This window comes from Cavia porcellus, unplaced genomic scaffold (genome assembly GCF_034190915.1).
Source record: "Cavia porcellus strain 051 isolate PalLab524CR breed Dunkin Hartley unplaced genomic scaffold, mCavPor4.1 scaffold_3, whole genome shotgun sequence".
NCBI classification, from domain to species: domain Eukaryota; kingdom Metazoa; phylum Chordata; class Mammalia; order Rodentia; family Caviidae; genus Cavia; species Cavia porcellus.
The window spans coordinates 82009106-82025474 of record NW_026947486.1 but is presented as its reverse complement, the minus strand read 5'-3'; the positions used below and the strand labels follow the sequence as shown (position 1 = coordinate 82025474).

Sequence of the window (16369 nt, the reverse complement as noted above, 5' to 3'; positions counted from 1 at the left end):
TGAATCTCATTATCTTCACAGCTGATGCCTAAACTTTCGAACCTGATACTATCCAGCAAAACAGAATAGGGGAACATCAGTTAAAAACCAGATGGTGAGAGTAATACAGGGCTTTAAATCGAGGTAATGGAAAGTCAAAGTGGGTTACTATAATATATCCTGCTATTTTTTTTCCTTTAATTAAAAGGATAAAAATAAAAAAGTAAATAATGGAGTGGAGATTGAGATAAAAGAAGGCATAACAACGAAACAGCACAGATCAAAACATAACCATTTAAGCAGAATAGTGTTTCACCACCAGATAATCCTGACCTAAAAGTAGTTACCATATTGTCTCTTTCCTTGAAATCCTTGAGTACAACTTCGTATACTGTGGCATTAAGTATATCAAAACAATGTAGAACCATTTAAGAGAATGACAGTATTACAGAGTATTTCGAATCGACTAACAGAAAATGAACAATGGTTTCTGTATAATCTCCTTGACTTTAAAAGGTTTTTGCTTATACTATCGTACATAATAAAATCCAGTAAGATACAACCTATTTAGACCATTGGAGACAGAAGGACAAAAGCTAGATGAGACTTCAAAACAAGATGATACTAAATCAGTATTACCTATTAAGATGTCATTTTCTCCAAAATAGCTGTTCCGATCATCCAATCTTCTCTGTCTCATTTCTGTTGAGCTCTTATTCTGTCAGTAGCTGTCAGTTTGTCTTCTTCACTTTGTTCTCTGCTCCATTCGTTGTGGCCTCCACTATTTCTGGATTCTTTGTATTTTTCTTTTTTTAGAATATCCTGCAATACTCTCTGTAGAGTTGAATTGGTGGTTGCAAATTCCCCCAGTTCCTCTTTATCCTGGAAGCACCTTGTTTTTCCATCAATTTCCAGGGACAGTTGTGCAGGATATCTTAATCTTGGCTGGAGATTATTATCTTTCAAAGCTTGAATTATTTCCCCCCACGCTCTTCGTGATTTGATGGTTTGTGCAGAGAAATCTGCTGTAATTCTGATGGGTGTTCCCTTGTAAGTGGTCTGTTTCTTGTCTCTGACAGCTTTTAATATTCTGTTCTTGTATTGAATTTCTGGAATTTTTATTATTATATGCCTGGGTGTAGTTCTGTTTGGGTTGTAGGTGGCTGGGGTCCTGTATGCCTCATACATCTGAGTATCTTTACCTTTTGCTAAATTAGGAAAATTCTCCTGGATTATTTCTGTGAGTAGCTTTTGTAGTTCACTTGTTTGTGTCCCTACTTCTTCTTTTATGTTCTTAATCCTTAAGTTATGGATCCTCTTATCATCTTCTTGTTTTTGTATTATTGCTGTTTGTTTCTTTGTTATTTTTAAGAAGTTTTTCATTTCATTCTCCCATATTACAAGTCTGCCCTCCAGTTCAGATAGTCTGTCCTTAGTTTCTTTCAAGCTGTTATGCCAGTCTTCGATAGACTTCTTAGTATCTTGGTAGTCCCTTTGAACCTGCTTCACGTATTCTATGCTTTCTCTGTTTTCTCCATCAAACAATTCTCCCCTTTTTTTCTTTTCTTCCATTCCACCACCTGTTTTTTCTTGGGTGGTACTTAGCATTTCTCTAACTATTCTGCCTACTTCTAGCTTCAGGTCGTTGATAACTTCATTCCTGAATTGGTCTATGAGGCTCTCTATATGGCGCCTTATGTGTATTGGTGCGGTGTCTGCTATTGCCTGATTCTCAGAATTGGGGGCCGAGGAGCCTTTCTTGTTGCTGCCTCTTCCCATGCTGCCTCTTCTTCTCTGTTCCTTATATATGCAAGCTTATATAAGAGGCCCAGCTTCTCTCCCAGTCAGCCACAGCCTGATCGAATTGCGCCAGTTAGGTGTTCCCGCTCACCGCTGCGCACCAGGGAGTTACGGACCAGGCAGCCTACGCGTCTCCCCTCCCGGCCACCGTCAGGCTCTGGGATCTGGGTTGGGACAGCCTACGGGATCCGCCAGCAGCGTCACGCAGGCCAGGCACTTTTCACCAATCCCGCCCAAGAGGGGAATGTGTGGCGGGAGTCGCCACCGCGCCCTGCTCCCGCAGGACTGCTGGGGCCCAGGAAGTCCGCTGGAGTCAAACTGTGGCTCAAACTGTGGCGGAGTGTCAGTCTCCCTCACTCACCTCGCCACAAGTCAGAACATGCCTCCCTGCCCGTCCTGTTTTCGACTCTGTTCGCAGACTCCCGCTCCCAGAGTTTCCGCGCGTCTCTCTCCTTGCTGAGCCGATGTAGAGGCAGCCAGCCACCGCGCGGCGGGAAACCCAAATCGCGGCTTCCAATGGCGCGGGGTCCAGCCTCGGAGCAAGGCTTTTCTGTTCCTGTTTTAGCACCAGGACTGCATTCCAAGTTGGTTTCTCTCAGCCGAGTTCGTTCCTGAGTCAGCAGAGCATAAATCCACCAGCTTATGTCTCTTTAGTCCGCACCATACCTGGCTTCTGAGCCTAGTTTTTCAGAGAGCCTCCGGCAGTTGCTGTTATCTGTCCGCCATGTTCTCCCGGAAGTCGGTAAATTGTATTTTCAAGTCATAAGGAAAATTGGCAAATACTCAATGCAGTCTTTTTTGTGTTCTTGTTTGAGGGGATGGAGGGTTTGTACATCTTTTCTGACAATGTAAGGAAAGCTAATACTAGAGTTTCAGTAAACTGAGGAATTTGCCTAGGGTGTTTCCAGCAGGGGGAAGCAGAGTGTGTGCACCAGTAATTGGAGAGGTGCCTGACTAAAACAAAAACTGTTAACTGGAGACCATACTGATAAGTGAAATAAATCAGACGCGCATGTGTAAGTACTGTATTGCCTCCCTACTGTGAGAAGCTGGAAGAAATAGTATGTGTATGTATGCATATATGATAGTTAAGATAGTTATACTACTGATTGCTCTGAGTTCGTGGAAGAGAAAGGTTTGTGCTAGTATTGTTCAGGCAATTAAAGGCAGATAGCTTGTACTCTTGAGTAACTGATTTGAAGATAACAATATGTGTTATATTAATCAATGTTACCCTCTAATTATTGTTTTAAAATTTGGGGTTTTTTTCTCTTAAAAAATTGGCTGTGTTTTCTCTTAAAAAACAAAAAACAAAAAACAGAGGTTGTGTGTAGCAGAAGAAAGTTTGGCCAAGTGCAGTATGTCTGAATTTTAGGGTCTCTCGGAAGTCAAGGAGAGACATTTAGGTTGACTGGGTAGGAACTGGAGTGCCAGTTTATGTTTTTTTTTTAAGCCAGGGAATGATATTTTAAGAAGAGAGAAATAGTCATTTATGGGAGGCATTTTTTTTGAGACAGGGTTTTGCTATGCATTCAGGCTGATCTTGAACTCACCATGTAGCCCAGTCTGGCCTTGAAGTCTCAGTGATTCTCCTTCCTCAGCCTCCTAAGTACTGGAAATATGAATGTGCACCACCACACCTGTCCTCTATCACTAGCTTCTGTATAATAAGATATTTGAAAATACTTAGTATTTAAAACAGCTTCTTGTTCATAATTGTTTTGAAATCATTCATTATTTAAAAATACTAATGTACTTCCAAACATTTGATAATTGAAGTAACTTTGAAAGCTTCTGTTTCCTTTTTAACAATATTTCCATGATTAAAACATGATTCTGGAGCTGGGCATGGTGGCTCACACCTGTAATCCCAGCACTCAGAAGGCTGAGGCAGGAGGATCCTTGTGAGTTTGAGACCAGCCTGGGCTACAAAGTGAACTTAAGGCCAGCCTGAACTGCACAGCGAGACCCTGTCTCAAAAAGACAAAACACAAAACAAACATGGTGCTAGACACTCGAGAGGCTGAAGCAGAAGAATCACTGAGACTTCAAGGCCAGACTGGGCTACAAAGTGAGTTCAAGGCTAGCCTAGATTACACAGTCAGACCTTGTCTAAAAAGAGAATAAAAATACAGAGAACAGCAGGTCCGTAATACCTACTACCCAGAATTAAATATTAAATGCCATTTTAATGTTTGGTCAGTCATTATTAAAAAAAAAACCTTTACGATACACTTGAAATCCCTTTTATCCTCACTTACCAGTTGTTTTCTTTGCTGCCCACTAGAAGAAACCACTCTCATGACTTTGGGCTGAAGCCTTCCTGCCATGTGTGTATATTTTATACTACATGCGTTCGTATTCATAAACATTACATGCTTTACAAAACACGGTCTCATGGTGTAATCTCAGCGTGTTTGCAGCTCTTTTCAGTGAGAGTGGTACTGAGGATAGAACCCCAGGGCTTTCAAGCTGCACTATTTCCCCAGTCACATCCTTTTAGTCTTTCCTTCCATCTTTCTGCTTATTTCCTTCATTCTGCTTATTCCCTCCCTCCTTTTCTGAGATATTGATACACTAAGTTGCCCAGGCTAGACTTGAACTTTAGATCTTCCTGCCTCTGCCTCACAGAGTTCCGGGAATCACAGGTATGCACACCATCCCTAATTACAACTTCTTGTTTTACTCATTTGTTTTTGAGATGTGTCTGTACTCAGCCAATTTCCATATCTATTCATTTTTGTTAAGGTGAGAAACAGTTTTAGGAAAATGTTCAGGTTTATTGGTTTAAAATAATTCTTTTGAGCCGGCCATAGTGGTGCATGCCTATAGTTCCAGCACTTGGGAGGCTGAGGAAGGAGGATCACCACACATTCAAGGCCAGCCTGCATTACATAGAGAGACTCTGTGTCCAAACAAAAGTTCTTTTGACCATTAGGGGATGCCAAGGTAGTATTAAATGGCTGCTATGCTACCTGACTCAGACACAGAAGGAAACCTGTATTCATGACTTCGAAAATATCTTCCTTTCTTGCTACTTCAAAAAGAAACTAAGCCATTTTGATACGTGTGATCTTAGTTCTTTGAAGTTCCCCTATCGGCATTCTAATAAAAACTTGGTGCAGATTGGCAGCAGCTTCTTTTGCCCTCTGAAGATTTTCAGACATGGAATGATCTTTAAATTCGGTTCAGGCAGAGCTCCTGTAAGCTCATTAGAGTTGGTATAACTTACTTTTGATAATAGTGTAAAAAGAAGGATTTGCTCTACAATCCATGGTGCCCTCATTGCTTTCCTCTCTGTTCGTAGTCACTGAGTCCTGTTATCCTGACTTCTGTGTTTTCAGTTTGCCTTCCTTGCTTTCTTTCTGCTGCCCTCTCCATCTTAGTGCAGGCAAACTCCTCTCACCTTTCACGTTGCCAGGTCACTGGCCTGTACCTAGTTTCCTTCTTAGATGGCATCCCTTAAAAGGTTTCTTCTATTCTTGTTTGATAATCTTCCTAAATGTAAGTCATATAACTAGGCTTATTTTCTGCTTTAAATTTGAAACTAATGAGGGAGGAAGAAGAAAAAAAATGAAGATGTGTTATGTGCATGTGCCAACTCCCCCCTGAGGAACGCAATTGTGTCCTGCCAATATGGACTGATGAAAATAAATATGAAGGTAGCCCCGCCATTTTTTTGCTTTGTTTTTTTTTTTTAATCAGTACCGGAGATCGAACTCACAACCGCCTGCTTGCAAGACAGGTGCGTATGCCGCTGAGCTAAATCCCCAGCCCCCAATTTTTTTTTGTCTTTTTCCTTTTAATTGGTACTGGGGATCGAACTCATAACTGCCTGCTTGCAAGGCAGGTGCTTATGCCGCTAAGCTAAATCTCCAGCCCCCTGGTAGCCCCACCATTGGTAACAAAGAAAACCATATTATGGTTGGATGATAGAAGATGCTTAAATGTGAAACCACCATGATTCATCTTCTCTTAGTTTCCATTGCTTCTTCCTCCCTGCATTCTGTTTCAGCCAGAGTGCATTTGTGGTTCTCATCAGGATGTTATAACTGTTGTCACTTTGGGCTTGGGGTGGAGTGGACAGGAAGAGAGCTTATACATTTATTTATGTTATCACTTTTTCCCGGCTTCTTGGAAACAGCCATTGTGAATTTTGTCTCATAGGTATTGTTACTGTCAGTGATGCTGTGGCCGTCAAAATTCCATTGAATGACATCTTTAGATGCAATAGTTTATTAATTTATGAAAAGAATGATGTTGTCCAGCACTATTGGAGTATTCTTGTTCAAGCTTTTGTCCAGAATGGTACAGTGAGCAGAGAAGGTAAGTGCTAAAAGTACCTGTTTCTGTATTTGAGTCCTAATTTACGAGTATACCAGGTGGTGCTCATTGAGGTCAGTTTCTGAAAGCACCTACAGATTAAGGCTTATGTGTAGCTTCCACTAGCCTGGAAGTTTTTTGTGATTAATTGCAGTTCCTGTGGGAACTTGCAGTTTAAAGTTGGATATACATGTGGTCTTTTAAAAAGTTCTACCTTTAATGTTTCCATTAGCTGATACAACCTAATCTTTGTCTTGAAAAGGTCCTCCACTAGCTTGATAATCTGCTCGTTAGCAGTTCCAAGACAAAAGCTTAGATGTTAGATTTGTGTTCTAATCTTCACTTGTGTGAATCGATTTTACAATTTCTGTGCAACTTGATGGGCATTTAATAGTTTCTCATTCACCAGTCCTGATAGACTACTAACACTTCTAAGAAATAGAAATGCACATTATTTGCTATAGGGGTAGTAAATGAAAGATTCATTAGCCGCATGTGGTGGTGCACGCCTATAATCCCAGCACTTGGAAGGCTGAGGCAGGAGAATCTTTGTGAGTCAGAGACCAGCCTGGGCTACAAAGTGAGCTCAAGCCCAGCCTAAACTGCATGATGAGACCCTGTTTCAAAAAAAGAGAAAAATAAAGGTTCATTGTATATAAATCCTCAATGAAGGTTGGGCCTGGTGGCATGGGCCTGTGTTCCCAGTACTTGAGAGGCTGAGACAGTAGGATCCTCATGAGTTGTGAGGCCAGCTTAGGCTACATAAGTTAGTTCAAGACCAATTTGTCCTACGTAGTGGGACCATGTCTCCAAAAACAAATCCTAAATAATTTCTAAACTTTTTTCCTAGTGAACAGTGTCCTTCCTTATAGTGGTTGTATGTGGGAAGGACGAAGGTGAAAGAAGTAGGGGTTAAATATTTTCAGTTTTAAATCCCTAAATTTCACATTAGGGGCAAGTAGAATTCTTTGGAATAAAGGCACTTCAGGGGTTTGGCCACCTGTGGAAAGGTAAACCTTTGGATGTATCTTGAACATATCTGCTATGTCATAGAGGCTGGAGAGGAAGCAACAGTTTAATAACTTGTCTTGTTTAGCTTAAAATAAGAGGATATTCCTTTCTCCCAGTGAACCTAGCCTAAGACTTTTATTGTGAAAAGTATTTTGCTCTTTCCTGGCCTAATGGATTAAGAAAAAGACCCTTATTTATTTTGTTCTTTGTTTGCTTGCTTTAGAATTCCTCTGTGAGGAAGACAAAAGTCTTACAACAATAGCACCCACCATTGTGCCCTCACCTACTACAACTCCCACTCCAAAGGAAAGGCCCGAAGTAGGCAACTATTCAGTGACTCAGGGCAACAGCACATGCCTGCTGGCCACCATGGGGCTCCAGCTGAACATCACTCATGATAAGGTACGCTCGTCCACATTCAGCCGTATGTGCTTCTGTACTTTTCCCAAGTGCAGTGTATCGTATTGTGTACTCAACAGCAGCATTACTAGCATGATTCTACTTTAAAGTGGGCATTTGATGTTGGCTTGCTGAATTTTGGTGCGTTTGAAGGTAGGAGAGCTATGAAGACTTAAGGTCCCTGGTAGGGTATTGTCTCAGCCAGGATAAAACCTGACAGTTTCTGAAAGGACTCTTTGAGGTTTAGATTGTTTGCCTTCAATAGATCATAGTACACACAGTCCAGGTTTATTTTATTCATTTTATTTAAAATACAGTGCCTGGGTTGGATGGAGATGAAACTCAGGTAAAACATTTGTCTAGCACACTTAAGGCCCAGACTTTGATCCCTACAACTTCCAAAACAAAAAAAGTAACCCCTTCACACACTTTCCTGAAATGAGCTGTAAGCTGGTGTACATGAGCAGTGCAGCTGTCTGTGGCTGTTCCAGGACTCTGATCACGGAGACATGCTCAAGTCCGCCATGGCTCTTCTACTTGCATTGCTCTGTGGGGGCTCCAGAGGGCGTGCCAGCAACTGAATCGCATTTCTAGGACCTCAGGACAGAAACAATCCAGACAGATGACTCCTGTGCTCTGTAAAAAAGTGTGTTTACATTTGGCTCATTCCCGAGGAGGCTTTCTTGTTGTTGTTGTTATTTTTCAAGTCATTGTAGTCACAGCTTGAGGGTCCATGCCAAATTGGTTTGAAAGTAAGATGCCATGAATTTAAGTTTCCAAACAAAACAGTTTTTGTTCTGCATTGAAGTTGACCTTACTAGAGTGTAAGGCTTTGCCATCAATTTACATAGTTAATCTGTACTTTTCCTCTCTTCTTCCCCTGCAGGTTGCTTCAGTTATTAACATCAACCCTAATACAACTGACGTTACTGGCAGCTGCCAACCAAAAACAGCTGAGCTTAAGCTGAATAACAGTGACATCAAGTATCTCGAATTTGTCTTTGCTGTGGTGAGTAACACATTTTTCTAAGCGTTAGATGTGGTCTCAGAAAGCCATATCTGAAAGTCTAGTATATGTGTGAGAGGTTAGCTTCGTTTTCCATTACGACTATACGTAATGAATAGTAGTCCACTGATCCTTGTTCATTTCTCAGAGTCTGCTTCATGTGCTGTGGGCTGGGTTCCTTTAGTACTGTTCACCAACAGTGGCCATTCTGCCATCATGTAGACTAGGGTAGGGGGAAGAATTATGTTAAAGAACTACCTGTGTGCTGTCTCCACATATAAAAAACTCCTGTGATATTTTTCTCTTACTGGTTAGACAACCCTCATGTTTGTTTGGTATAATAGTTTTAGACTTTCTAGAGGTAATACTGTTTATAGTGGTGTAATAATAATAGCTAATAATAATAATATTGAGAACATTTATCCCTTTGTATCTGTGGTTTCTGCATCCATAGATTCAGCTAACCTTAGATCAAAAATATGAAAGAAGGCAGGTGTGGTAGCACATGCTTGGAGGCTGAGGCAGGAGGATCACTGTGAGTTTGAGGTCAGCCTGGGATACAGTGAGTTAAAGGCCAGGCTGAACTACATAGTGAGACCCTGTCTCAAAATCCTACCACCACCAAAAAGAGTACTGAGGAATGATTGTACTTACTATATATAAGACTCTGTAAGTACATGTATTAATTTATTAAATCAGGGTAGTTTATAATGTCAGAATTCAGATTTTTGTTGTTCATGTTTCTGTTAAGAGTCGAACTATTCTAGTCTTGTTAGTGAAAATAATCATTGAGGACCTTTACTTCCATTTTCTTGGGAACATTTACTATCTTCATATTTTTTTGTGAGGGGAAATGTGTTTACATGTTGCAAGGAAGAATAGTGGGTAGATGTAGGAGAGAGATTACCATATTTAGAGATGGTGTAATAGTCTCAACATCTGATGTGTAAAAAGCAGGTATGTTGTTATGTCATATATCAATTTGTATCTTAACTAAATACTTCCATCTAGGATATATATTAACTGAGAGTTATATTTTAGAAAGGTTTACAAAAATCTTCCTTTTCCCAATATCCAGAAAATTCCTCTTGCTGTATTTCATACATGCTTGGTGAATTACTATTTCAAATGTCTACTTTGGCTGAGGGTATGGCTCACTGGTAGAGTGCTTGCTTAGCAAATGCAAAGGCTCAGGTTCTATCCTTAATGTCATTTAAAAAAGTGTGAAAATGTGTAATTAAACTTGTCTTGTTAGCTAGGCATGGTGGCACACCCCTGTAATCTCAGCACTTGGGAGGCTGAGGCAGGTGGTTTGCCTGAGTTTGAAACCAGTGTGGGCTAGTTGTAAGTTCAAGGCTACAGACTACATAGTGACACTGTGTCTCAAACAAACAAACAAACAAATGCCATAAAAACTTGTCTTCTTTAGGCTGAGGATGTAGCTCAGTGGAAGAGCTCTGTTCTAGTATTTGTAGGGCCCTGGGTTCCCTGCCTTGTACTGGTAAAAGACAAAACCAACCCCCTCAAATAAAAACTTGTCTTCTTATCTACATTAGAGCGTGCTTTCAGTCAGTAAAAACGAGGAAAGTAGTATTTCCTTTTGAGTGATGGAGTCTGATCTTTCCAGCCGTGGTGGGCTCTGAAATGAAGCATGGCTTCTTCAACTGTCATGGAAAAATACTGAATATTAATGATGACAACATTTATTTTGCCCACCAGGCTATTTTAAAATATGTAATCCCAGATAATGACATTTTAATCATGTTACAGGTAGTTTGGAAAATCAAAAAACCCCTGCAATGTTAGCAGAATTGGGGGCTTCATCGGCTTCACCCCTGTCCTCATCCATGATCCTTGGGAAATTTTATAGCATTCAAGTGTGCCATGTGCAGGCTACCATGGTGGGATGTAAAGAAAGAAACTTGTGTTCTTAAGGAGCGCGGTCTTAAGTGGTAAAGCTAGAAACACACACACGTTACCACTTTGGTGCAAGGCCCGAGTGACAGCCGTGCTCAGGCCTCTGGACTTGTTTCTATGGGCAGGAGGCTGCTGAGGCAGGCACATGTAGAGCTGTGGGATTGCAGGGGAGGGAGAGTCAGGAAGATTGGGAAGAGATGGCATTTGACCTGGGACTTTGAGGACAGGTCAGATTCATCCATACAGAGATAAGGGGAGTACATGGAAGAGTGCAGGTTGCCCTTGCGTAAGGGAACATGTTCAGAACCAGCTGGAGAAGCATGCATGCAGCATGGTTAGTGGAAGGATGGGGCTACAGTTGGGACCAGCCTCAAATGCCAAGGCAGAACATTGCCTAGGCAGAGGCAGGATGCCAAGAAGGCAGCAAGTCTTCCTCTGTGCTTCCTTTTGAGATTCCACTGAGTCTTTCCCCTTATTTTCACTCCCCTCTGCTTTTGGTCTGGTTGCAGCAGCCTCCTGCCTCTCTCAACTCCTTATCTCCCTCAGATTATTCTTCCAGAAGCTCAGCTCCTCCTCAGAAATCCTCAGTAATTATTTTGCCAACAAGATACCATCTAAACTCCATTCAGGGCAGTGCAGGTCCCTGTTACCCATGTGATGCATTCTGCATTTGCAGACTTTCTTTCTTCACTCCCTCTCCATGAGCATATGCTTCTGTCAGCAGCACCATCAACCTGCCCCCTGTGTACATCTTGTGATATGGCAGGACACAGCAATAACTGTTTCAGTGTCTGCAGCCAGATCTCTCAGGGATTAAATCTCAGCTCCCTGACTCCTAATCCTTAGTTGAGGGAGCTCTCCCTTATCATCACTGGCTGAGAATTCCTCCATCTCAAAATGGAGATGCTAATAGCATCTGTAATGTACATTATGGTAATTGTTTAATGAGTCCTTTTAGGTAGACTTGAGGACAGTGGTTGGCACTTAGGAAGTTCTCAAATGCTGGCATGCTTGGCATTGTGCTTATTTTCTGACTACTTTTACTCATGGGGTAGCCTTTTTTGAAAATCCCCTTTCTGTTTCTTGTTCAAATTGTGCTTCATCCAAAGGTCCTATCCTTAGACTCACTTTACTTTGCTGCTTCCCTCATTGGAAATAATTTTTTTCTATCAACTTTTGTAGCTTGCCACTTTTTCTTTTTTTCTGATTCTTTATTTAATTTATTTATTGAGACAGGCTCTTGCTCTGTAGTTTACCCTGGCCTCAAAGTGGCAGCAATCCTCCTGTCTCAGCCTCCCGAGTTCTGGCATTACAGGCATGGGGTGCCAGTTTCTTTGCTTTTTTTATTCTTTTGGAGACAGGGTTTCACTTTGCAGTTTAGGCTGGCCCTGAACCCACTTCATAGCTTAGGGTGGCTTTGATCTTCTTGCCTTAGCCACCTGAGGGCTAGAATTACAGGTGTGTACCACCACATCTGGCTGCTGCTTTTTTCTTTATAATATGATTATTAGTATTTTTAGCTTCTAAGGTAGATTTACAAACACTCCAAGGACAGTTTTAAGTCTGGCTCATTTTGTTACCTCCCTGTATCACTTAAGACATATTACCTTTTATATACGGAACATTCAAACAATAGGGAATGACTGGAAAATCAGTCAAGTACATTAGAAAATAATGGTGAGCAGAAAGCAGGTAGAGGGAGGGACTTAGTTTTCTCTTATTGCTAAGACAAGATAGCTGACACCCAGAGTTAAAGGGTTAAAAGGTTTATTTAGCTCATGGTTTGTAAAGGTTTCAACCCGTAATCGGCTGGGTCCAGGGCAGGGTGGGTTGGAAGAGGATCTTCACAGAACAGAACCAGTTTAGAGCAAGAAGAAGACGGCAAAAGCAAGCAAGCAAGCAAAGAAGGGGGAAGACAAGCCTCTTTCTGTCCCTTGTATTGTATTCAAGCTTCCAGGATTAGGGCAGTGCCAATCCAATCAGTGACTAATTTATTAACTACCACTCTTAATCCTAGCACTGCACCATGAATCAGTCACATACTCCAGATTTAGCCACCTCGGAAAAAGGCCCACCTATGACTGCACAAGGCTTTAGTGGGGACATCTAGACACAGACTGTAACAGGGACATCATATACTAGGCACCAAAGCATGAGGAGTAAGTTCTGGCATTCCACAATACAGGGGGGTGACTATAGTTCACAGTAACCTATTTTATGAAGAAGTCAAAGAGATGAATTTGAAGCTTCCAAACAAGAAGTGCTAAGGAGACCCAGGCATAGTGCCACACACCTGTAGTCTCAGCACTCAGGCGGCTGAAGCAGGAGGATGGCCTCAAGTTCAAGGCCAGCCTGGGCTGCATAGTGAGTTCAAAGTCATCCTGAAGCACAAAGCAAGACCCTGTTAAAAAAAAAAAAACAAAAACGAAGCAGGAGACAGGAAGTTCAAAAATTTGAGGCCAGTCTGTACAATTTAGCAAGCCCCTGTCTCAAAATAAGAAATAATAAAAAGAGCTGTAACTCAGCTTTAGAGTTTGTCTGCAAGTATAAAACCCTGGGATCAATCCCAAGTATTTCAGATAATAAAAATGATCACGAGAGAGAAATCCCAGTTATCTTGATTTGATCAGTGTACCCCATGTGCATTTTATTGAAGTGTATACACTGAGGCCCATTGATACAGCACACTTATTACATGTTGATAAGAAAAATAAGGAAATGGGCTGCAGATAAAGTTGAGTGGTAGAGTACTTGCCTAGTGCAGTGTGTTGGAGGGCTCTGGGTTTGATACCCCACGCTACAATACATAAGTAAATAAAACAGTAATGTTAAGAAAATGATTTCAACAAGAAAAAACAATAAATACAATGAACAAACAAAAGAGAATAGTGAAAAGGAAAGAGCAGAGCTGCAGGGCTGCAGGCAGGGAGTCCAGTTCCAACTATGAGCCGGGCCAGAGGTAGTGTGGACATGGGAAGTGACAGGGGTGAAGTCCAGGGTATGACTCAGTGGGTATTTAAGAACCACAGAACTGCTCTTGGGGTCTGAAAGTTGAAAGGGAAATGCTGAGGAAATGGCTTCGTCACACTGTGAGTTCTCTTTCACTTTAGTTGCCATTTATTTGACTGGCCCAGGTCTAATCCATTGTTTGCTCTTCTGGGTAATAATACTAAATTGCTTTTTTCTGTAGATATTAACTATACCTGTAGACAATTGTGATATGTTGATTAACTGGAAGCTCTTTTTTAAACAGAAAAATGAAAACCGATTCTATCTGAAGGAAGTGAATGCCAGCATAGTTTTGGCAAATGGCTCTGGTAAGCAAAGCATTGGCCTGGGGGAGAAGAGCGGGTTGGAAGGACTGGAAACTACAGTTATCTTAATTACCGAACAGCCTTATTGAATGGGACAGAAGATGCTATTTAAAAAGTATGCTTTTTCCACAATTTAATCTGTAATTTAGAACTATGGTAGTTGGGTGTGGTGGTAACTGTATCTGTAATCTCAGTTACTCAGGAGGCTGAGGCAGGAGGATTGCAAGTTTGCAATTTGTTTTATTTTATTATTTGTTTATTTATTTATTATTTTGAAGGTAGTAAAATACAACAGAACAACACAGAACAAAGCCAATTGATGCAGTGTAGTGAAATTGGTCCAGTACTTCACAGCAGGTTACCAGGATAACAGCAATAGGTATCACAGTATATCTCGTTATCATCACAATAGTTGTTCTTTCAATCATGTATAGCAAAATAAAATGAAGTACAGAACATTATAGAACTTATCAAAACAGAATATTGAATAGAACAGTACCATTAATCAGAATAAAGCAAAACAGTAATAAAAATATTTGCCTTCAAAAAGATGGTAGACAGAAATCCCCATTATTTGCTGTATTGCTTATGGTCATCCTCCCAAGAGATGCTCAGATCTCTGGTTCCCATTTGCTAAAAGGGGGCAGGGGAAATGGAATGTTTGACTTTAAGCCCGTGCACTGGTAGGCTCACTATTGCTTAACGGGGAGGCAGGCTGATGGCTTGGTTTCCCAGCGCCCTAAATTCCAACATGGTGCGGATCTCAGGACACACTGGTGGTTCTCCCCTGGAGCTGCTGCAGCCTGCCACACCATAGCTGCTTACCAGGGAGGCCAGCTGCTTGCTTGGTTTCCCAGCATCCTAAGTTCCAACATGGCACAGATCTCAGGAGATGCTGGTGGTTCTCCCCCTGGGGTAGCTATAGCCTGCAGCCTAGGCAATTTAAGGAGACCCTATCTCAAAATAAAAAAGCCTGGGAATATAGATCAGTGATAGAGTGCCCCTGAGTTCAGTCTGCAGTACCACTAAAAAAAGAAAAAGGAAATAAAAAAAATTACAGTTTTCTGTCTTTTGCAATATCATAGTAGATGATCAATGAGGATGTGACTGAATTTTAGATTGTAGTAACATTTATAGAAAGACAAGGGAACCAGCCTAGTGATTATAAGCAGGCAACTTAATAATGGCTTAACAAGATTCTGCCTCAAAATTAAAAATAATTAACAAAACAAAACAGGACTAGTGATACAACTCAGCGTGAAGGCCCTAACATCACAAAACAAAACAAAACAATCCCGAAGACTGTCCTATTTGGATGTTGATGGGATAAGCAATTACTAACAGGTTTTTTTTTCCCGTAGTTTTCAGCACTGCAAATAACAGCCTTAGCTACTGGGATGCCCCATTGGGAAGTTCTTACATGTGCAACAAAGAGGATACCCTTTCAGTGTCTGAAGCATTTCAGATAAATACTTTTGGCCTGAGGATTCAACCTTTCAACGTGAAGGAAGGAGTGTATTCTACAGGTAAGACTTAAGTAAACTGTATTAATAATTCATGTTCTTACATTGACCAGTAGTAGGTGGCTTTTCCTTTGAGTCATGGAAATTTAGACATTGCAATAGAGAAATGAAAATTCAACCCTTGACTCTGATACAGTTTTTGCAGCCTTGGGCAAGTTGCATAACTGTAGCTCACCCTTCTGCTCACAATAGATGTTTTTGTGATCTGAAAAGCAATCTCAGGTTTAGGTGAGCTTAAAGTATAGGTGCTTCTTCTAAATTTAAGTTGGGGCAGCGGATGGCATTTGAATGTCTTACATATGGCTTCTTGGATCCATCTTCTTGCTAGACATATTTTCATACCTGGACAAAACTTAATTTGGTCTAATTTTGTTGAGATACAAATTGGAAATCAAGAGCAGAACCTCAGGTATTGTAAATTATGATCTGGAGATTCCTTAAAGCACATACTAGTGCAAACGGGGTTTTTGAAGATCTACTGAGCAGTTCCTGCCATAGTGGTGCACGTCTATAAGCCCAGCAGTTGGAAGGCTGAGGCAGGAGGATCACTGAGTTCAAGACCAGCGTGGGCCACATAAATGAGTTCAAGGCCATCCTGAACTGCATAGTGAAACCCTGTCTCAATAAAAAACCAACCCCCTCCCCTGAAAAAGAAGAATAAATTTAAAAAATAAAGATCTACTCAGGGCTAATGGTGGCATTTATCAGATTTTATTGTGAAAGCCTCATTATAGTACCTTCATGTGACTATGAAGGATACATTTGGCACCATAGGGTTGAAATTTGCATGAAAAAAATGTACATAAAATCTTTTAGGTGACTTTTCCTTCTAGCTACTTAAAATTTGAGGCTTGTAAACCCAGCTTTGCTGAGCAGAGCCGTTTCAGCATCCATATCTTTTTTAACAATTAATTCTGTGTTTTCAAAGGAAATGTAGCAGCTGTGTTTAAAAGTAAATATGCTTTGAGCTATTTGGCTGTTTTGTGGCAGTGCTAAGTACCTGTTCTGACTCGGTTAGGCCAAGATATATCCGGTCTTATCCTGCCGTTCATGTGACTAAAGAGGTTAATTGTAAATTTAAAAGTATTTTTAAGAAT

The 16369-nt window shown here is 41.0% G+C and overlaps 1 protein-coding gene across 3 annotated transcripts in view; it reads left to right on the top strand.

The window, feature by feature from the left end:
- The window catches only part of Lamp2 (lysosomal associated membrane protein 2), a 49441-nt gene that overhangs the window by 16449 nt on the left and 16623 nt on the right, over window positions 1-16369 (top strand). For all 3 annotated transcript variants that reach the window (XM_005001820.4, XM_003465599.5, XM_013147973.3), the window contains exons 4-8: window positions 5947-6105; window positions 7337-7515; window positions 8399-8521; window positions 13689-13752; window positions 15111-15275. In XM_005001820.4, the coding sequence (XP_005001877.1) occupies window positions 5947-6105; window positions 7337-7515; window positions 8399-8521; window positions 13689-13752; window positions 15111-15275 (690 nt within the window). The remainder of the gene's footprint in view (window positions 1-5946; window positions 6106-7336; window positions 7516-8398; window positions 8522-13688; window positions 13753-15110; window positions 15276-16369) is intronic.